Source organism: Schistocerca americana, chromosome 7 (genome assembly GCF_021461395.2).
Source record: "Schistocerca americana isolate TAMUIC-IGC-003095 chromosome 7, iqSchAmer2.1, whole genome shotgun sequence".
In the NCBI taxonomy this organism is placed as follows: domain Eukaryota; kingdom Metazoa; phylum Arthropoda; class Insecta; order Orthoptera; family Acrididae; genus Schistocerca; species Schistocerca americana.
In genome coordinates this window covers 143,824,893-143,847,866 of record NC_060125.1, presented here as the reverse complement: position 1 = coordinate 143,847,866, position 22,974 = coordinate 143,824,893, and the positions used below count along the sequence as shown (strand labels likewise).

At 42.9% G+C, this 22,974-nt stretch overlaps 1 protein-coding gene across 1 annotated transcript in view; it reads left to right on the top strand.

Annotated features, from left to right (window-relative positions):
• Positions 1-22,974, top strand: part of LOC124622343 (ubiquitin-like protein 3) — a 469,599-nt gene that overhangs the window by 405,412 nt on the left and 41,213 nt on the right. Inside the window, exon 3 of the mRNA XM_047148021.1 lies at positions 20,033-20,197. Coding sequence (XP_047003977.1) covers positions 20,033-20,197 — 165 coding nt within the window. The remainder of the gene's footprint in view (positions 1-20,032; positions 20,198-22,974) is intronic.

The window sequence follows — 22,974 nt, the reverse complement described above, 5'->3', positions numbered from 1 at the left end:
GAAAAGAGTGTGTCTTTTTGATGCCAATTTCCAGATGAGGGTGGAGAGGGTGGCAAGGGGTGGGGGGGGGCTTTGCTAGAGGAGGGAGGAGTTAATTAATTGATCAGTTTAAATAATTAGTTAATTAATTTTATTTCAAAAGTGTGCTTGTATTGGTGAGAGGGGTGGGGGAGGGTTGGAGGTTTCCAGTCGGGCAGGCAAGGAACAGGGGAAGGTGAAGAGGTGAAGGGTTTTGCAGGACAGATTATTCCCAGGGCGTCGTAAATCAACCCCCAGGGTGGTCATAAATGACTTAGCTAAACGGTTGGTTAAGGGTGGGGGAGGAGTGATAAATCAACCAAATTTTCCCCTGAATGTGTGCAACCTGCACTAACAAAACGCGTCAGAACATAATTTATCCCACTACTGTCCTGCCCATAATGCGTTCTTTATTTGGGAGAAACTGGGCAACTTTACTAGTCAAGGTAGGGTTTGGCAAGCACGAAGACAAGCAGTACAATCACTTGCTATAAGCAGGTGGACATTATCTAGCTGGAATGTAAGTCCATGGTGGTTTACAGTGAGGAGCAGCAAAAAGGGGCATAGAAAATTTTCAACATTCCGCTGTGCTATAAGGGTGCTGTAGATGACAACTGAGGAGCTTGCAATGAAAAAAATAGCACCACAGACCATCACTCCTGGTTGTCGGGCCGTATTGTGGGTGACAGTCAGGTTGGTATCCCGCCACTGTCTGGGGTGTCCCCAGACGTCTTCACTGCTCATTGACGGTCAGTTCAAAGCGAGACTTATCACTGAAGGAATTCTACTCTAGTCAATGAATTTCCACACCGAAGACGTGTGTGGAGATGCCACGGACAGTGCTGGGGTACCAACCTCACTACCACAAGGCCCAACAACCGGGAATGATAATCTAGGGTGCCATTTGTTTTCATAAGAGGACTTCTTTGGTTGTCATCCGTGGCACCCCTAGCACAGCGATACATAAACGATTTTCTATGCTACAGTTTTTGCCCTTTATGGCAAACTACCTTAGGCTTGCATTTCAACAAGATAGTGCCTGCCTGCACTTGACAAGAGTTCCTGCACTGTGTCTTCGTCCTTGCCAAACCCTATCTTGGCCAACAAGGATGTCTTCCAAATTGAGACAGCGTTATGGAGCTGGCCCTCGAACCAGCACGGGATTTTGACGATTTAATGTGAGAACTGGACAGAACTTGACCTCGTTCAAGAGGACATATAACAAATCTAGCAAACAATGCCAAGCCGAGTAACTGCTTGCATAAGGGTCAGAGGTGGACCAACGTGTTATTGATATGCTCAATTTGTTAAGGTCTTTCTCTTGAATAAATCGTCCAGTTTTCCTGAAATTCTAATCATTCGTTTGTCTGTACATGTACATCCCATCTACCAATTTCTGTTCCATTCAGATAAATACTTCCTGGTGCGCCGTTTCGTTTGGTTTCCCCCCCCCCCCCCCCCCCTTAGAATGTGTAATATGAAGCTCCATGTAAGCAGGTAAGAGAGCTGAATAATCAGACACAACAGTTAATCATGTTTTTACATGCCAATGGGTGAAGATAACGGGGCAGTTGATCAGTCCCAATTAGTCCATCTGGGGCCAGAACGGCGGATCTTTCACACATGATAGAACTACAGGAAAAGAAACTGGAAATGCAACTGTAGAGATAAGGCTACCAAATACTGTGAGTCTCAGCATATTGGAAATGTGACTCAGATGGGAAGACTGGAACGCTGCATATAACAATAATGTGGAAAGCTGGGTAAGATTCCTTTCAGCTTTGTCGTAGCTTAAACTTAGCTTGTCCACAGGTTCACAGGAAGGTGATTGTTAAGATATTGTAATAAATGGATCACGAAAGAGAACAGGTATGTTTGGGAAGATTTAAAACATTTATCTGAAAGATATCGAAATGTAATAATGAAGCAGACATAGGAAGAAAGAATATATAGCAGGATGACACAGCTAGCAAAATCTAAATATTATAAATATCAAATTCGAACCTATTCGTATATTTGTATGACAGTTCGGCGAGTCACACTCAAATACAAAGAGGAATGTATCTAGTAGGACAGAGTGGGAATATAATGCTTACTATCAAAGGAAAAAAACTGATTGACCTGTGTACTATGTTTCCCATTTGAAATCAGTATTATGTAAATACAGTTCATAACGAATGAAACAAATGGATGCATTGGCTAAAAAGAGTAAAACGTCACCAGAAATGATAAAATGCCTGTTCCTTTTTCCAACAGGTTGCACAGGAGTTACCCATGTAATCAGATCAGTGAAAAATAAAAATACAGAGTGCATGGATGGAATACCTGCAAAACTTATCTAACACTGCTCACAGCGTAATTTTTTTCACATGATACTTTGCCTTCGGTAGCTTCGAAGTTCGCCGATGATAGTTGTCTTCCAAATGTTAAAGGATATGGCGAATATGTGTCACATAATGTACATTACACTGTCAGTCTCTTCATTTATTTATAATCAGTGATTCTTGTCTGATGATCAGCTTTGTCACAAGTAAAAAAAAAAAAGTGTTTTAAGCATATGAACCTGGCGAACAGTTACTAATATGTAGTCTCACACTATTTGGACACAAAGTGTACCCAGTGATTATCATTAAAGTGCAGCTACTCACAGACATCCAGTGCGGGTTGTAATCATTGTATGGCAGCTAAACTTGGTAGATGTTATAATGCGTTAATGCGGAATCGATTTATGCTGGTTCCAGTTTTGGGCACCAGGTGCAAATATGGCTTTGTGAATGCAAGAAAGATGTATAGAAATATTTCCATATGTGATGGATTAGGAATCTTTGTATGTCATGCCTATTGAAAGATGTGCGTACTGTTGAAGAAAATGTTATTACGTTTTTTGATATCAACATAAAAGATAGCGAAATTAGAGGACACAAAATTACAATAGACAAAAGAGCAAGGCTGTTAACTATGAGATGTGTAACCACTGTTTTATGAAGCTGATTTCTTAAATGCAAGAATTCCCAAGACCTCGCAAAAAGCTTTAAGAAAATAAAATTTTCCGAATTGAATAATTGACAAACTGACAAGCCATTTTAGTGAAAGTGGACATTTTTGGAATCAGAAAAATTCAGCCCACAAAACTATGGTGCTGAGTTTTGGAAATACTCACCATTTAAGATCGGAACTTCCTATATTGGTGAAATTATCATTACAAATAAGTTTTGAAATATAAAGTTTTTGGAAAAAGTAAAACGTTTGTGGGAAAGAGGAGAATAATGGCCTTTAAATGAGTCATGTTACTTTTAGAAATAAACTGTTATCTTCTCACTGAAAATTTCACCTCCACATGTTCCATATGAATTGTAAATTGTGAATATTCCTTTAACGAAAATATTTCCATAATGATTGAATGTAGTATGCTCATCAGTGGTGTGAAAATTACCAAGGGTAGTTTTAATTAAATTAAGTACAAATAGGAAATTAGCTATTTTGTGTAATTATGGTATATATGCTCTTAGCAGAACGAGATCAGATAAAGAGAAGAAATCATCTTAATGGTCAGGAGTGGTATGAAAACAAGTTACCTTTGTTACAACAGCACGGAGTGAAGTCTCTGATATTCCTAGTAGAAGGCTCTGTTCCAAACATTTGTGAAAGTGAGTAAAGGTGGTGACAGGGAGAGCTCCTGGACACTATAGACCTGTAATGATTACTACATCTACCTAATTAAAAACTGTAGAAATGACCATAAAGATACAGAGTTATAAAATTCATAGGAAAACAAAATATCCTGGATGAGACACAGCATGGATTTAGTCAAGGGAGGTCTATCAACACAGTAGTAACAAGCTTCTTGGCACGCACAATCAAAAGCATTAGAAGAATGTGAGAGGTCTGTAGTGTATTGTTCGCCCCCTCATAAGCTTTTGACCGTGCATGCCGCACTACACTCTTGGATCAACTGCGTAGATATGGTATTGGGAGTGCTGTCAGTCCAATAAAATTATTTGTAGGAAACAGAGAATAAAATGTAGAATTAAGATACAATATGAACAGTTTGGTACAACCTTTTTACTTTGATTTTCAAGTGGCAAAGTATGAAGTAGTGCAAAGTTTGATACTCAGTCTAATACTGCATGTGAAAAATATGTTGGCATCACTAAAACAAAATGTAACCATTCATTCAGATGATACATCACTTATTGTACATGTTGGTCAATAAATGATTTAGAAATAAGAATTGTTGTGGACAGAGAAGGGGCAAATTAATATTTGAGTGGAAAGAAACTATTTATAAGTCAAAACAATGTACATGAAGATACTTACAAAGAGAACCAAAAATGAAGAGAGCGAAAATATGACTCCTGGATATATTAATAGTAGAAGTTGAGATTAATAAGTTCTTTGGTTTGGCAATAGACAAATTTATGACTTGGAAAAAGCATATAGAAAACACTTGTTCAAAAATAAGCAGCTGTGCATTCTTGATGAAGAAAATGTCTCACAGGGTTGATGCAAATACGGTACTGAATATGTAATTTGGACTTACAAATCTACATTTATTGTACACGTATAATAATATGGGGTAGTACAACAAATGTACGTATTACCAGGCTGCAAAAATAAAGAGCAATCAGTCGTATTGGAAGGTTATCAGCAATACAGTCCTGCAAACTCTAATTTAAAGAATTTAAAAAATTGACAGTCCCCTCTGTGTATAAATATGAAACAGCGGCGTTTCTCAAAGTAAATTGTACACTTACAGTAAACAGAGAACTGCACAGTTATACCATGAGACCGTGCATTATGAACAGGTGTTCGATCGTGTTGAAAAATGCAATCGCCATCCCCGAATTGCTCGTCAGCAGTGCGAAGCAAGAAGGTGCTTAAAACATCACTGTAAGCCTGTACTGTGATAGTGCCGCGCAAAACGACAAGGGGTGGAAGCCCCCCTCCATGGAAAACACGACCACACAATAACATCACGGTCTCGGGATTGTACTGTTTGCACTACACACACTGGAATATGACGTTCACTGAGCATTCGCCATACCCTCACCCTGCCATGGGATCGCCACATTGTGTATCGTGATTTGTCATTCCACACAACGTTTTTCCACTGTTAAATCGTCCAATGTTTACGCTCCTTACACCAAGCGAAGCGTCGTTTGACTTTTACCAGCGTGATGTTTGGCTTATGAGCAGCCGCTCGACCATGAAATCCAAGTTCTCTCATCTCCCCCTAACTGTCAGGGTACTTGCAGTGTATCCTGATGCAGTTTGGAATTCTTGTATGATGGTCTGGATAGATGTCTGCGTATTACACATTACGGCCCTCTTCACTTGTCGGCGGTCTCCGTCAGTTAACAGACGAGGTCGACCTGTATGCTTTTGTGTTGTACGTGTCCCTTCACGTTTCCACTTCACTATCACATCGGAAACAGTGGATTTAAGGATGTTTATGAGTGTGGAAATCTCGCGTACAGACGTATGACCCAAGTGACACCCAATCATCTGACCATGTTCGAAGTTCGTGAGTTCCGCGGAGCGCCCCATTCTGATCTATCACGGTGTCTAATTACTACTAAGATCGCTGATATGAAGTACGTAGCAGCAGGTGGCAGCACAATACACCTAATATGAAAAACGTATTTTTTTTTGGGGGGGGGGGGGCCGTGTCCAGATACTTTTGATCTCATATATGCCATGTTGGCCAGCTGCGCAAAGGCAATTTTCATGTTTGATCAAGACTTTAGTGTTGCAGCAGAAAGTGATACTGGGTGCCTGTATATACTGAACTGAATTGAAAATAAAGTTTTACTTGCCTGTATTTCATTTATTTATACATAGATGTTTATCTTTGTCTATAAGGTAACTAATTTCGAAATTTCATTTTATACCCGTTTGTATTATATACTTCTGTTTTAAAAGCCTGTAAAAAATAACGTGCGTTACTTAAGTGCGCGGAATTGCAGAAATATTTTAAGTGCTCGAATTGAAATTCGCCCTGTATCTGTAAATACAATTAGCATAAACCGTATTGGTGTAAACAGTGATCGACGAGTGAGTAAAAAAATAACAGATATAAAAATTATTTCTGGAGAAACTAATCCGGGAGTTAGGCTTCAACCGTGTCTGCAATATGCAAGTCTGGTGAGTAAATGGAATGTATCAGGTGCAGTAGGCTTGTACTGTTAAACACCACTGGTCATGCATTCCATCAGAGGATTTTAAGTCCCATTTGGAGACTTCAAGATACACACAATTCTGCCTGGAATGAGCGACATTTGGATCCAGGTGGCCAAGGGAAAGTTGACGTTTTAAAGCTATAACAAGCTTGCAGATGTTGACACTTGGGTCCACTTTCGTGTTCTGAACCAGATTAATGTCCCTGAACACTCCAAACTTGGCCAGTTAGTTCTAGCATGTTATATCATAACTTGTGGGACTGGCACATATGGCTTTGGAAAATTGGTGGCATCAAAAATTGTGTCAAGCGATGTAAGAGTTGCCGGCCAGGGTGGCCGAGCGGTTCTAGGCGCTACGGTCTGGACCCGCGCGACCGCTACGGCCGCAGGTTCGAATCCTGCCTCGGGCATGGATGTGTGTGATGTCCTTAGGTTAGTTAGGTTTAAGTAGTTCTAAGTTCTAGGGGACTGATGACCTCAGAAGTTAAGTCCCATAGTGCTCAGAACCATTTGAACCATTTGATGTAAGAGCTTGAAAAAAGCCTCAGTAGTTATTGTTTTATTGTAGGGATTCTTGTCACCTCCCTGCTTTCCTCTCCCACAATTGTTTCGTGACATTGGCTCTTGGCACTCCGAAAGACGTATCCCCGCCATCATCTGCGGCGATATTGACAATAATCTGTGGTGCTGCATTGCCAGTAAATGTTGTGGACATAATTGCCGAGTGCAACAGGTTAGATCTAGCTGCTGATCGTGAGGAATGGCGTGAGCTCAGTATTGTTGAGTACTTATTACTGCATTAGCATGCGAATAAGAATCCATCAAAGACAGATCTCCTTGCCCTGAGACATTATCAATAATACTAAATTCCTATGCCATTCTCCTCCTGCGATACTGCATTCTTCATCTGCTTCACCATTGCAGTTGGGACGTTTAATGTACACTATACTTGACCAAAGTCGTGGGATAGCGATATGCGCATACACAGATGGCGATCGTATCGCAGACACAAGGTATGAAAGGGCAGTGGATTGGCGGAGCTGTTATTCATGCTCAGGTGATTCGTGTGAAAAGGTTTTCGACGTGATCATGGCCACACAAGGGAATTAACAGACTTTGAAGGCGGAATAGCAGTTGGAGCTAGACGCATAGGACATTCCATTTCGGAAATCGTTAGGGAATTCAGTATTTAGAGATCCACAGTGTCAAGAGAGTGCCGAGAATGCCAGATTTCGTGCATTACCTCCCACCACGGGCAACGCAGTGGCCGACGGCCTTCGCTTAACGAGTGAGAGCGGCGGCGTTTGCGTAGACTTGTAAGTGCTAACAGAGATGCAAGACTGTGTGAAATAACACCAGAAACCAGTGTCGGACGTACGGCAAACATATCCGTTAGGAGAGTGCGGCGAAATTTGGCATTAATGGGCTATGGCAGCAGACGACCAACACGACTGTCTGTACTAACAGAACGATATCACCAACAGCACCTGTCCTGGGCGTCTGACCATATCGGTCGGACTCTCGACGACTGGGAAACAATGAACCGGTCGGATGAGCCCAGACTTCAGTTGGTAAGAGCTGATGGTAGGGTTCAAATGTGGTACAGACCCCACGAAACCTTGGACTCAAGTTGTCAACAAGTACCTTGCAAGCTGGTGCTAATGGCATGGGCTGCATTCACATGGATTTTTTTTTTTTTTTTTTTTTTTTGTCATCAGTCTACTGACTGGTTTGATGCGGCCCGCCACGAATTCCTTTCCTGTGCTAACCTCTTCATCTCAGAGTAGCACTTGCAACCAACATCCTCAATTATTTGCTTGACGTATTCCAATCTCTGTCTTCCTCTACAGTTTTTGCCCTCTACAGCTCCCTCTAGTACCATGGAAGTCATTCCCTCATGTCTTAGCAGATGTCCTATCATCCTGTCCCTTCTCCTTATCAGTGTTTTCCACATATTCCTTTCCTCTCCGATTCTGCGTAGAACCTCCTCATTCCTTACCTTATCAGTCCACCTACTTTTCAACATTCGTCTATAGCACCACATCTCAAATGCTTCGATTCTCTTCTGTTCCAGTTTTCCCACAGTCCATGTTTCGCTACCATACAATGCTGTACTCCAGACGTACATCCTCAGAAATTTCTTCCTCAAATTAAGGCCGGTATTTGATATTAGTAGACTTCTCTTGGCCACAAATGCCTTTTTTGCCATAGCGAGTCTGCTTTTGATGTCCTCCTTGCTCCGTCCGACATTGGTTATTTTACTGCCTAGGTAGCAGAATTCCTTAACTTCATTGACTTCGTGACCATCAATCCTGATGTTAAGTTTCTCGCTGTTCTCATTTCTACTACTTCTCATTACCTTCGTCTTTCTCCGATTTACTCTCAAACCATACTGTGTACCCATTAGACTGTTCATTCCGTTCAGCAGATCATTTAATTCTTCTTCACTTTCACTCAGGATCCTTTGACCTTGTATTTTAATTCCACTCCTGAACCTTTCTTTTATTTCCATCATTGCTTCCTCGATGTACAGATTGAAGAGTAGGGGCGAAAGGTTACAGCCTTGTCTTACACCCTTCTTAATACGAGCACTTCGTTCTTGATCGTCCACTCTTATTATTCCCTCTTGGTTGTTGTACATATTGTATATGACCCGTCTCTCCCTATAGCTTACCCCTACTTTTTTCAGAATCTCGAACAGCTTGCACCATTTTAAATTGTCGAACGCTTTTTCCAGGTCGACAAATCCTATGAAAGTGTCTTGATTTTTCTTTAGTCTTGCTTTCATTATTAGCCGTAACGTCAGAATTTCCTCTCTCGTCCCTTTACTTTTCCTAAAGCCAAACTGATCGTCACCTAGCGCATTCTCAATTTTCTTTTCCATTCTTCTGTATATTATTCTTGTAAGCAGCTTCGATGCATGAGCTGTTAAGCTGATTGTGCGATAATTCTCGCACTTTTCAGCTCTTGCTGTCTTCGGAATTGTGTGGATGATGCTTTTCCGAAAGTCAGATAGTATATCGCCAGACTCATATATTCTACACACCAACGTGAATAGTCGTTTTGTTGCCACTTCCCCCAATGATTTTAGAAATTCTGATGGAATGTTCTCTATCCGTTCTGCCTTATTTGACCGTAAGTCCTCCAAAGCTCTTTTAAATTCCGATTCTAATACTGGATCCCCTTCTTCTATCACATCAGACAAATCTTCACCCTCATAGAGGCTTTCAATGTATTCTTTCCACCTATCTGCTCTCTCCTCTGCATTTAACAGTGGAATTCCCGTTGCACTCTTAATGTTACCACCGTTGCTTTTAATGTCACCAAAGTTTGTTTTGACTTTCCTGTATGCTGAGTCTGTCCTTCCGACAATCATATCTTTTTCGATGTCTTCACATTTTTCCTGCAGCCATTTCGTCTTAGCTTCCCTGCCCTTCCTATTTATTTCATTCCTCAGCGACTTGTATTTCTGTATTCCTGATTTTCCCAGAACATGTTTGTACTTCTTCCTTTCATCAATCAACTGAAGTATTTCTTCTGTTACCCATGGTTTCTTCGCAGCTACCTTCTTTGTACCTATGTTTTCCTTCCTAACTTCTGTGATGGCCCTTTTTAGAGATGTCCTTTCCTCTTCAACTGTACTGCCTACTGCGCTATTCCTTATTGCTGTATCTATAGCGTTAGAGAACTTCAAACGTATCTCGTCACTCCTTAGTACTTGCGTATCCCACTTCTTTGCGTATTGATTCTTCCTGACTAATGTCTTGAACTTCAGCCTACTCTTCATCACTACTGTATTGTGATCTGAGTCTGTATCTGGTCCTGGGTACGCCTTACAATCCAGTATCTGATTTCGGAATCTCTGTCTGACCATGATGTAATCTAATTGAAATCTTCCCGTATCTCCCGGCCTTTTCCAAGTATACCTCCTCCTCTTGTGATTCTTGAACAGGGCATTCGCTATTACTAGCTGAAACTTGTTACAGAACTCGATTAGTCTTTCTCCTCTTTCATTCCTTGTCCCAAGCCCATATTCTCCTGTAACCTTTTCTTCTACTCCTGCCCCTACACCGAGCGAGGTGGCGCAGTGGTTAGCACACTGGACTCGCATTCGGGAGGACGACGGTTCAATCCCGCGTCCGGCCATCCTGATTTAGGTTTTCCGTGATTTCCCTAAATCGCTCCAGGCACATGCCGGGATGGTTCCTCTGAAAGGGCACGGCCGACTTCCTTCCCTGTCCTTCCCTCATCCGATGAGACCGATGACCTCGCTGTTTGGTCTGTTCCCCCAAAACCAACCAACCAACCTGCCCCTACAACTGCATTCCAGTCGCCCATGACTATTAGATTTCGTCCCCCTTTACATACTGCATTACCCTTTCAATATCCTCATACACTTTCTCTATCTGTTCATCTTCAGCTTGCGACGTCGGCATGTATACCTGAACTATCGTTGTCGGTGTTGGTCTGCTGTCGATTCTGATTAGAACAACCCGGTCACTGAACTATTCACAGTAACACACCCTCTGCCCTACCTTCCTATTCATAACGAATCCTACACCTGTTACACCATTTTCTGCTGCTGTTGATATTACCCGATACTCATCTGACCAGAAATCCTTGTCTTCCTTCCACTTCACTTCACTGACCCCTACTATATCTAGATTGAGCCTTTGTATTTCCCTTTCCAGATTTTCTAGTTTCCCTACCACGTTCAAGCTTCTGACATTCCACGCCCCGACTCGTAGAACGTTATCCTTTCGTTGATTATTTAATCTTTTTCTCATGGTAACCTCCCCCTTGGCAGTCTCCTCCCGGAGATCCGAATGGGGGACTATTCCGGAATCTTTTGCCAATGGAGAGATCATCATGACACTTCTTCAAATACAGGCCACATGTCCTGTGGATACACGTTACGTGTCTTTAATGCAGTGGTTTCCATTGCCTTCTGCATCCCCATGTCGTTGATCATTGCTGATTCTTCCGCCTTTAGGGGCAATTTCCCACCCCTAGGACAAGAGAGTGCCCTGAACCTCTATCCGCTCCTCCGCCCTCTTTGACAAGGCAGTATGGACTTCATGTTCCCAAACGACAATGGGATTTTTATGGATAACAATGCAACATGTCACCAGCCCACAGTTGTTAGCGATTGGTTTGAAGAAGATTCTAAAAAAAGTCTAGTGAATGATTTGGCCAACCAAACTGCCCGACATGCGACATGATCGAGAGGTCAGTTCTTGCACAACATCCTGCACTGGCAACATTTTCGCAATTATGGGTGGCTAGGACCTTGCCTAGTAAGCAGTGCGGATCTCCGCATCGTCCCGTACGCTCCTCGGAGTATGGGACCTCATCGTCATAGGGGCAGCATCGCTGTGTATTTCTGGTGGGGACTTCCAGCGACATTTTAGTCCCTTCCACGTCAAGTTGCTGCACTACGGCAGGAAGGAGGTGGTCAGACATTATATTAGGAGTTAGCCCTTGACTTGACTTGTCACTTCGCTGTAAGGAACGCCGAATGAAGTGAGGTGGCAGAGTGGTGAAGATACAGGACTCGCATTCGATGGAGGAACAGCGGTTCAAACACTTGTCAAGCCGCCGCGCGGGGTAGCCGAGCTGTCTATGCGCCTTGTCACGGTTCGCGGTTCCCCCCGTCGGAGGCTCGAGTCCTCCCACGGGCGTGTGTGTGTGTGTGTGTGTGTGTGTGTGTGTGTGTGTGTGTGTGTGTTTTGTCCTTGTTGTAAGTTAGGTTAAGTAGTGTGTAAGCTTAGGGACTGATGACCTTAGCAGTTAAGTCCCATAAGATTTCACACACATTTGAACATTTTTGATTTAGATCATTTGACACTGTCAACAGAAAAACCAACAACACAACAAATTGAATGTTGTCAACAGCTATGCTTTAACAATGTATCGTATGACTCTACAGCTGTGAGCTGGTACATGGAATATAACACATCCAAATGCTTTTACTACCTCACATGCGTTAATTAATACGTAGGCCGTTTTAACTGATTTCAGTTGCATTTCAGTCATGTTGCCAGCATTGCAGATATTAACATCATTTCCTGAAAATGGGATTTTGGGGAGTAAATTTCTTTACCAGCAATTATAGGATAAAGATCCCATTTACTCTCGACAAAACCTTAAATAGCTCCATGGCTGCGACTGTGCTGGTGTCTCTGCAACACTTCTGCAGGAACAGCTTGTACTCCAGGACTACACTACTGGCCATTAAAATTGCTACAGCAAGAAGAAATGCAGATGATAAACGGGTAGTCATTGGACAAATATATTATACTAGAACTGACATGTGATTACATTTTCACGCAGTTTGGGTGCATAGATCCTGAGAAATCAGTACCCAGAACAACCACCTCTGGCCGTAATAACGGCCTTGATACGCCTGGGAGCTTCAAAACGATACCACAGTTAATCAAGAGTAGTGACTGGTGTATTGTTACGAGCCAGTTGCTCGGCCACCATTGACCAGACGTTATCAATTGGTGAGAGATCTGGGAAATGTGCTGGCCAGGGCAGCAGTCGAACATTTTCTGTATCCAGAAAGGCCCGTACAGGACCTGAAACATGCGGTCGTGCATTATCCTGCTCAAATGTAGGATTTCGCAGGGATCGAATGAAGGGTAGAGCCACGGGTCGTAACACATCTGAAATGTAACGTCCACTGTTCGAAGTGCCGTCAATGCGAACAAGAGGTGACCGAGACGTGTAACCAATGGCACCTCATACCATCGCGATACGCCAGTATCAGTGATACGCCAGTATGGCGATGACGAATACAAGCTTCCAATGTGCGTTCACCGCGATGTCGCCAAACACGGATGCGACCATCATGATGCTGTAAACAGAACCTGGAGTCATCCGACAATATGACGTTTTGCCATTCGTGCACACAGGTTCGTCGTTGAGAACACCATCGCAGGCGCTCCTGTCTGTGATGCAGCGTCAAAGGTAACCGCAGCCATGCTGATAGTTCATGCTGCTGCAAACATCGTCGAACTGTTCGTGCAGATGGTTGTTGTCTTGCAAACGGCCCCATCTGTTGACTCAGGGATCGAGACGTGGCTGCACTATTCGTTACAGCCATGCGGATAAGATGCCTGTCATTTCGACTGTTAGTGATACGAGGTCGTTGGGATCGAGCACGGCGTTCCTTATTACCCTCGTGAACCCACCGATTCCATATTTTGTCGCGATACGATAAACCGCAATCGCGATAGGTTGCAATCCGACCTTTATCAACGTCGGAAACGTGATGGTACGCATTTCTCCTCCTTACACGAGGCATCACAACAACGTTTCACCAGCAACGTTGGTCAACTGCTGTTTGTGTATGAGAAATCGGTTGGAAACTTCCCCATGTCAGCACGTTGTAGGTGTCGCCACCGGCGCCAACCTTGTGTGAATGCTCTGAAAAGCTAATCATTTGCATATCACAGCCTCTTCTTCCTGTCGGTTAAATTTCGCGTCTGTAGCACGTCATCTTCGTGGTGTAGCAATTTTAATGGCCAATAGTGTAGATGCACTCGTCACCATTCTGTTGTGCTATTAGGAAGAGTACGACTGATGAAAATATGTGAGCCCTTTTTTAGCTCAGTTTCTTGATTTTGTATTGTGTCACTTGGCAAATTCCTGGAGTTGTCAGATCGCATTGTGTGATTATTGTGTTTCCTATGTGGTTAAATGGTGGATATTGTATACTACTTCCGCTGGTGTGCCTTGAGGAGCTCCTGTCAATGACTGTTGTATAGTACTGTAGTGGGTTCACAAGAGCAGGATATGTAGTCCAGATTATCTACCTTTCGCAAAGATCCAGCTAACCATGTTGAATTGCTATCATGGCAGGGATGCTTCTTAAGTGGCAGTGTGTATCACTAGCACTTGACTATAAGTAATGGAGTGCTGTTTAGTGAATGAAGTGCAAACATGTTCTGTAACTCCAAGCAAGCTAGTTAATGGACTGTGCTCGGGGGTAATGCGAACTTGAGCACTATTGAATTACCCAAATATTTGAAGTGATTAAAGCCGTTAACATCTATAGTAACAGAGTTGCCTTTGCTAATTAATTTGGTCGAGATGTGAAGTGTGGGAGTTAAAAATAACAGAGAAGAACCCACACCTCGAATTAAGTAAACATATAAAAATGAAGATTCTTTGAAGTAATTTTGTAATGACGAACAGAATTGCACATGATTGACTGGTTTCGAGAGCTGCTACAACAATAATTAAGCAAGAAAATAAGTTTGACAAGACTTGCATGTGTGTGGTGGTAAGTATTGGACTGCTGGTGCATTTTGCTACAAAATGATTATGCAGTGAAGCAATACGGAACCTTCCTAGGAGACCACTGTTATTCTCTGAAGAGCCAAAGAAACTGGTACACCTGTCTAATATCGTGTAGGGGCCCCGCGAGCAGGCAGAAGCGCCGCAAAACGACGTGGCATGGACTTGCCTAATGTCTGAAGTAGTGATGGAGGGAATTGACACCATGAATCCTGCAGGGCTGTCCATAAATCCGTGAGAGTACGAGGGGGTAGAGATCTCTTTTGAACAGCATATTGCAAGGCATCCCAGATACTCAATGTTCATGTCTGAGGAGTATGATGGGCCAGCGGAAGTGTTTTGACTCAGAAGAGTGTCCCTGGAGCCTCTCTGTAGCGATTCTGAACGTGTGGGGTATCGCATTGTCCTGCTGGAATTGCCCAAATCCGTCGGAATGTACAATGGACATGAATGACTGCAGGTGTTCAGACAGGGTGCTTAGGTGAACAGTCCCCTGCTGACATGCAGGGTCCATGGATTCATGAGGTTGTCTCTATACCCGTATACATCCATCCGCGCGAAACAATTTGAAACGAGACTCATGCGACCAGGCAACATGTTTCCAGTCGTCAACAGTAGTGTGTTGGTGTTGATGGGCCCAGGCGAGGCGTAAAACTTTGTGTCGTGCAGTCATCGAGGGTACACGAGTGGATCTTTGACTCCGAAAGCCCATATCGATGATGTTTCCTTGAATGGTTCCACGATGACACTTGTTGATGGCCCAGCATAAGGGTTGTACTTCCGTCACGTTGAACGATTTTCAGTCGTCGTTGCTCCCGTTCTTGCAGGATCTTTTTCCGCCCGCACCCATGTCGGAGATTTGATGTTTTACCTGTTTCCTGATGTTCATGGTACATTTGTGAAATGGTCGTACGGGAAAATCCCCACTTTATCGCTACCTCAGAGATGCTGTGTGCAATCGCTCTTGCGCCTACCATAATACCACGTTCAAACTCACTTCAATCTTGATAACCTGCCTTTGTAGCAGCAATAACAGATCTATCAAATACGCCACACACTTGTCTTATACAGGTCGGGCGCTAATGACCGTAGCAGTTTTGCGCCCTAAAACCATAACAAAAAAAAAAAAAAAAACACTTCTCTTATATAGGCGTTGTCGACCGCAGCGCCGTATTCTGCCTGCCTACATATATCTGTATCAGTTTCTTTGGCGCTTCAGTGTACTTTGAAGGGTTGAAATGATAATGGAAGAGAGTGAATACACTGATTGACTTGTTTAATGACTATTTCAGGACGAAAAGTGCATCAAATACTTGATGTATCATTTATGTTGTTTAGATTGGAGGTTCAATATGCACGCACATCAGTCATTTGCAGTTTGCTGTCCTTAATACAATTGGTATTATTTTGTCTGTGTACCCCATTTTATTAATTTGCAGTTCAGAGTGTGAAAATAGAAGGGAAATAACTAGGTGAAACTTTACAATTTGAGGAGGAGCTAGATTGTTGTGTGTTACTGCACTATCTTTAAACTTACATCTGAACTTGGCTCTCTTGATTGTAGAGATGTTATTAACATACATATGTGAGATGGAAAGCGAAAAGGGACCTTGTGTTGGAGAAGAAAAATTTTCAATATTAGCAAAAACATACGACAGTCGGTTTTTTTTGTATATTGTATTTTACTTCATTCTGTACACAGATGGATTTGAAAGTGTTTGAGTCCAATAGGAGTGAACAATATCACTAAAAGCAATCGATGTCAGTCTTCCGAGAAAGGATGTCTTCTCGTTTTGGGGAAATGACAAGAGACCCACTTTATAAATCTTGCAGCTATCCATGCAGCGCTTCACAGAAAAGTATCTGCAAGATTTCTAGGCAAATTAAGGAGCTCAGAGTAGCTCTCTGTAAAAAAAAACAATAATGGCAAACAACACACGCGATTCCTTTTTACATGAGAGTTATAAATGCCCACAGATGGTACCAATGTGCAGTTGGCACCCCAGAAATGCCACCTGATGACGTTACTGCAGCAACAAAAACCTACACCTCCATTTCACATTAACTCTGCTGTTGCTGCTGAAGTGGAAAAGGTGAAGTTGTTGTGAATACATATGACTGGCTAAATGTCTCGAACAATGGTAATGCTAATAACGTGCTTCACATAACCAAATACAGTCCGTTTCAGTTCATCGTTAGCTACAAAGGTAGTGTACGTTGCAAAATGATTTTGCTGGAAATGAATTTGCGCACAGCATTTTTTTTTTCCGAATAAAATGGAACCGTTGGACTGTCTGGTGCAGTAATTCCAGCAGGACTGGCAAGACAATGGAAAAAAATTATATTTTTAAAACATCAGGTCCTATTGCAAAGAGGAATAAACAGAAAGAGGTAAAAACAGAACCTCAACTAAGTGACACTGAGGGTCCTTAGGAAGCACCTGATCTACCAGATATTCCGAAACAAAGAAGGAGAGGCGGAAACATTGTTTGTGAGCGATCTTGAACACATTGAGACACAGGTATTTTAGAAGTGGAAAATCCGATAGTATAATCTGGTCTACTCTAATAAACTGTGGGATTTCGGTAATCTATTTTTTGGGGTTTTGTGAATTCAAAATTTTAGACGATTTTGGTTTCAAAATCAAAATTTGGTCCAAAGGTGCCGTAACAGTAAAAATACCAGCATTTTGCCCAGAAAAGCTGTGTAGAGTACGCCAATTTTTCTTCAGATAGGGCGAATTTATTTGGTTTTGAATTCTTTGCAGTGTGCTGTGGGTCTGAAGGGTTTAACCATTCAATGTATAATGTTAACTTAACAAAATGTCTATACCAGTTGACAAAGGACTTTTTGAGTGTAATATACAGAATGTGTTTCTTAAACATGTAAAATTAAACATTGGTAATAAAGTGAAACTTTAAAATACATTATCTCAAACACCTGCTTTCCATCACCGACATTTCAACATGTCGTAACTCATTTAAATTTGGAGATAGATATCTATTTTTTCTACAAGTTGTTCAGAATTTAATGCTGAACGTAAAAATTACAATAGCTCAAAATCCAATCTGTTCGATAAAGGGCCCGATTTCTCTCTGTCTCGCATAGAGGGTGTCCATAATTAAAGTTCGAGTTTTAAAACGCTGTAGAAAGAGAACCACTGCTTAGAAATATGCCAGACTTGAACAACATATTATTGGCGCAGTGGGAAACGTCATGGAACAAAAGTAACGGAAATTTTTATCAGTAGATGGAGTTTTAACCGTCGTAACCATAAGGGGATCGGCTATAAATGATAGATGAGTCGCAATATGACGGCTGTGGGTAGAGTTACACAGTACACCATTCGTTCTGTTCAATATGCACGACTGCACAAGTTCGGCAGTCAATAGTTGTGGCACTGTTAGTCAAAGCCCATCCACCACAGCAAGTTCGCACCACATCCGATGGCAAATTAGTTTTTAATTTTCCTGAGGTCAAAAATCGCATAAAAAACAAAATGACCACGATTTATAAGTGTCATGAGACTGGGGCAAGACGTGTTTAATACGCTGTCCACAAATCGGGAAAAATGCATGTGTCACAACAGATCTGTGTATCTTGGGGGGGGGGGGGGGGGATTTGCCACGTTCAGAAAGCGTTGTGCAATGTGTGCCTTTTAGTTCAGCTACGTTCGTAATTGGAACACTGAACAGAACATCTTTCAAATAACCCCACAGCCAGAAGTCAAACGGATTAAGATCAGGTGATATGTATGGCCAGGCTGTAGGGAAACGACGGCTAATAATTCCAATATTTCGGCAATGCCCCTTGCAGCAGTCACTTCCCTGACTGTACAATGCGCGGAGCATCTTACATGAAAATGATCTTATCCGCACACCGACACCATTGAAGGGTTGGAGTGACGTTGGTGTCCAAAAGACTATCATAGGGTTTACCAGAGATGCTACAGGTAACATGGCCCGCAGGACTCATCACCTTGAGAAAATACGGCCCTACAATAAACAGAGTCTAAGCGGGAACCACAGAGTCATCTTTGCAGAATGAAGTGGTACTGGTTGATATGCATGTGGATTTTCCGTTGCCTATATTCTGCAATTCTGCGTATTGATATGGCCTTTTAGCTGGAAATGGGTTAACTCTGTCAACAAAATGTTCCATGGCCATTCATTGTCCACTTCTATGCAAGCAAAAAATTCCAGAGTGAACGTTTTGTCCTGCTGGCATGTCAGCGGGAAACAACTGCTGAACATGGGTGATGTTTCGTAGGATTTTATGCGCTGTGCTCACAGACGTGTCCAACATTTGGACAAATTCCTGTGCGCTCCATGTTTGCACACCACTGCTTTAACCTTCCTGCAATACTGTGGCTACACCTTCGACAGATGTCGGATCGACTGCTTTCTTCCCTTTGCCACGTTGCAGTTCAAAAGAACCTTTCTTTTTGAATATTGTAGTAATTTACTCCAAACCCTTAGCAGACATCACACCAGTTCCTTTTTTCATTTCCTTGAGTGTCCGGAATTTGTGTAGGGCCACTGGCGCACAGCCATTGTTTTTGTAAAACAGCTTTACCAGCAGCTCGCTATCCTTTATGGAGACAGTCATGTTAAGTCTCGTTGACGCAAACTGTTGAACGCTTTTGTGCCATGAATTTGTTGGTGTGCATGTTCTGACACTTTAACGCCATCTATTGGTTCTCCTCCTTATTTTATGCTGTCTAAATTTGACGTCTTTCTGAGCAGCATTCCACTTTCCACGGCATTTTGATACTGGAACTGGTGGCTGAAACTAAATCAGAATTTACTGACAGGTAATTGTTTATAACACATACATCCGTGAAATAATATTGAGTTGAAATAGTGGTGTATCTAAAGTATTTACAAAGCTGTTCTGCTGTAAAAACAAATAAGAGATTTCACGTACACTTTGTGCCAGAGTTGTTAACAGTGTAAGGAGCAACAATATATAGCAAGATATCAGTACTAATATGTCACTATAGGTGCAAAGATATTGGCAGGAAACAAGGAAAAACTGCTGGACTGAATCAGACTTCTTTCTGAATCTGTTTACAAACAATCTAAGTTGTGTTTAAAACTACAATTGTAAAAATAACAACTGTTGACCCATTGTAAAACCTAATTTTATGCTGATTACAAAAATCAGGTATTTGGTAAAATAGAAAACTTTACTTGTGTCTTCACCGTTTCTTTACATTACGTGACTGACAGAGAACTACTCTATGACATTTGTCCAAGTGGAAGGAAAAGTTGGTGACGGTGATGATATAAACTCTTACTAAAACTTTTTTAGTGAAATGAATGGAATGTGTCTGTATCTTTTCCATTCTGTACAAGTGTTATTATGAAGTTATAAGATTGATGATATTGAATGTTTCACTTTAATATTATAATTAATTCTGGAAAAGGGCTGTGGAATGTCACATAGCTGTCATTGTTCATTATTGCACAGAAAGTATTGGTGTATTTAAATTATGAGAACACTGTGTTTATTTATGGTTTATTTTACAGATTGGGCAGAAGAAGCAGTGGCCAAGGCAGAAATTCTTAGACTAATATACCAGGGACGGTTCCTGCACAGTAACGTGACACTTGGAGCTCTAGGTCTGCCGTTTGGCAAGACGACAGTAATGCATCTCGTTCCCAGGGAGAATCTACCAGAACCTAATTCACAAGGTAAATTTGAGTTTGCTATTTACAGTAACAATGTTCTCATCATGACAGGTGCCAACTGCCAGACACAGTGTATGTGACTGCCTGGATGCTAATGCCATCTATAGTCAAGAATAAATCAAAATCCAAAAACATACGTAGCAAATACAAACAGTTCTGCTATTGTTGATGTTAAGGTATAAACAAGAAGTTTACTGGTTGTTAAAAGTGTCTTACATTGTGTCTAGCATCCAAGCAGTGTCTTATAATGTGTATACTGAATATCAGATATTTCGCAGCGCGCGCGCTCTCTCTCTCTCTCTCTCTCTCTCTCTCTCTCTCTCTCTCTCTCTCTCCCCCTCCCCCCCCCCCCCCCCCCCCCCCCAACACCACCTTTCTTAAAAGCAGATGTATCATTCTGCCATCCGTCAAGGTAATTTATCTGTACTCCTTCACATTTGAGTACAATTGATCCTTGAAGGCTTACAAATCTAAAAACTAAATTTTCAGCAATCTGACTTAATGGACAATTGTGACCACAGTGCTACAGATTGCTGCTCACTATATAAATGAGATGTTGAGGCACAGACAGGCACGTTGAAAAGACTGCTTTACATAAGAGCTTTAGACTAAAAACATCTTCTTCTAAAGTAGAAAACACACACACATTCACACAAGCAGAACTCACACACACATCGGACTGTGGACAGCAACTGTGCCTGGCGGGAGCAGCAGTCTTGCATGGGTGTTAGGAGTAAGGAGTGGGCAGGGAGGGAAGGTGTGTAGCGATGTGTGGGGTAAAGTGTTTTGCTGCTTGTGGGAGCATGCAGCGACATGGTGAGGGACAAGGTAAGGCTACTACGTGAAGTCATGATGTTTGGATTGGGGGGGGGGGGGGGTGGAAAGGGATGCAGAAAAAGAGAGAAGTAGAGAAGGGAAAAAGACTGTGGGTATGTTGGCAGAATAGAAGGCTGTGTGATGCTACAGTGGGAGCAGGGAAGGGGATACTTAAGTGAAGGACAGGGACTAGTAAAGGTTGAAGCCAGGGGAATTATGGGAAAGTAGGGAGAGTTCCCATCTGAACGATTCAGAAAAAACTAGTGTTGGTAGGAAGGGCCCAGATGGTGCAGGCTCTGAAGCAGTCATTGAAGTGAAGCACATTGTTTTGGGCAGCATGTTCACCAACTGAGTAGTCCAGCTGTCTTTTAGCCACAGTGTGATGGTGGCCATTTATGCAGACAGTTTGTTGATTGTCATACACACATAGAAGGAGGCTCACTGGTTGCAGCTTAATTAGTAGATCACACAGTTGCTTTCACAGGTAGCCCTGCCTTTGATGGGGTATGAGATGCCTGTGATGGGAGTAGAGTTGTAGTAGTTGTTGTTTTTGTTGTTGTTGGTGGTGGTGGTGGTGGTGGTGGTGGTAGGATTATATGGGACAGCTCTTGCATTTAGGTATATTGCAGGGATGTGAGCCATGAGGCAAGATGCTGTGAGCAAGTGTAGAGGAGGGACTAACAACAATATTACTTAGGTTCGGTGGGTGGCGGATTATCGCTGTGGGAGCCATGGGAAGGAAAATGGATAGGATATTCCTCATTTCAGGGCACAACGAGAGGTACTTGAAACCTTTGTGGAAAATGAGATTCACTTGCTCCAGTCATGGGTGGTGCTGAGTCATGAGGTGAATGCTCCTTTGTGGTTGGATGGTGTGTATGAGGAAGGTGGTATGTGACCAGATAGACAAGGCACAGAAGGTCTGCTTCTGTACAAGGTTTGGGAGGCTAATTTTGATCTGTGAAGTCCTCAGTGAGACCCGCAGGATATTTGGAGAGGGACTGCTTGAATTACTGAAGTGATGGCCGCAGGTGACTAGGCCATATGAGTTCCTCTTCGATGGTGTCGACATGTGATACCCTCACCCGGCCACCCTCCGTGTCACCGGTGTGCACCGCCAACTGTTTTTCTGCCCTGGGCTCTGCAAACTGACAGGAAGAGAATGTTGACACCTCTGTAGATCTCAAGGAGCAGGATCCTCCAGCCTCTGCACCCTCCCCCTGCGGGTCCGGGGTAAGAATAGGCCCGAGGTATTCCTGCCTGTCGTAAGAGGCGACTAAAAGGAGTTTCAACCGTTTCGGCCTTCCATGTGATGGTCCCCCTTGGGGTTTGACCTCCATTTTGCAAAATTCTACAGAAGTACGAGCCTTTTGGGGAAGGACACCTTACGTGGTGTACCACTGGTCCTAAGTGCACTAAGACCTTGGCACTCAGCATTGTACCGGCGTTGTAACCACACCCACTATTCCTCAAATTGGGCCTAAACGCCTGATGGGTTGTACAAGTTACGCCCATAGTGCGTCCCCATCTGCACCAGCGATCATGATGGACTTTCCATGGCACCAGAAATCCAGCATGGTAGCCAGCCCGTTGTGGTGGGGTCGTCATGTACCCTCTAGGTTGTAGCCCCCTGACAACACAGGGATCGTACTACCGATACCTGAGCTGCACCCTCCCCACGTCGGCCAAGGAGTACATGCCCGTCTCCTTGGGGCATCAGGACTCCCGGCAACGGTCATCCTGCCAGGTGGCCCTTGCTGAGGCTGGGTGGTGCCCGTGGGGAGAGCCCCTGGTCGGAGTGGGTGGTATCGGGGCGGACGTTTCGCAGATGAAACGTCAACACGTATCAGGTCGCTCTGCGGCCGAGTCTTTCAAAAGAAAAGGTACCGTTTCTAGTTCTGGTTCTCCTGCCCTTTCCCCCTTGGCCACTCCCTGGGAGGAGGGACAGGCCCGCCGGCTTGGGA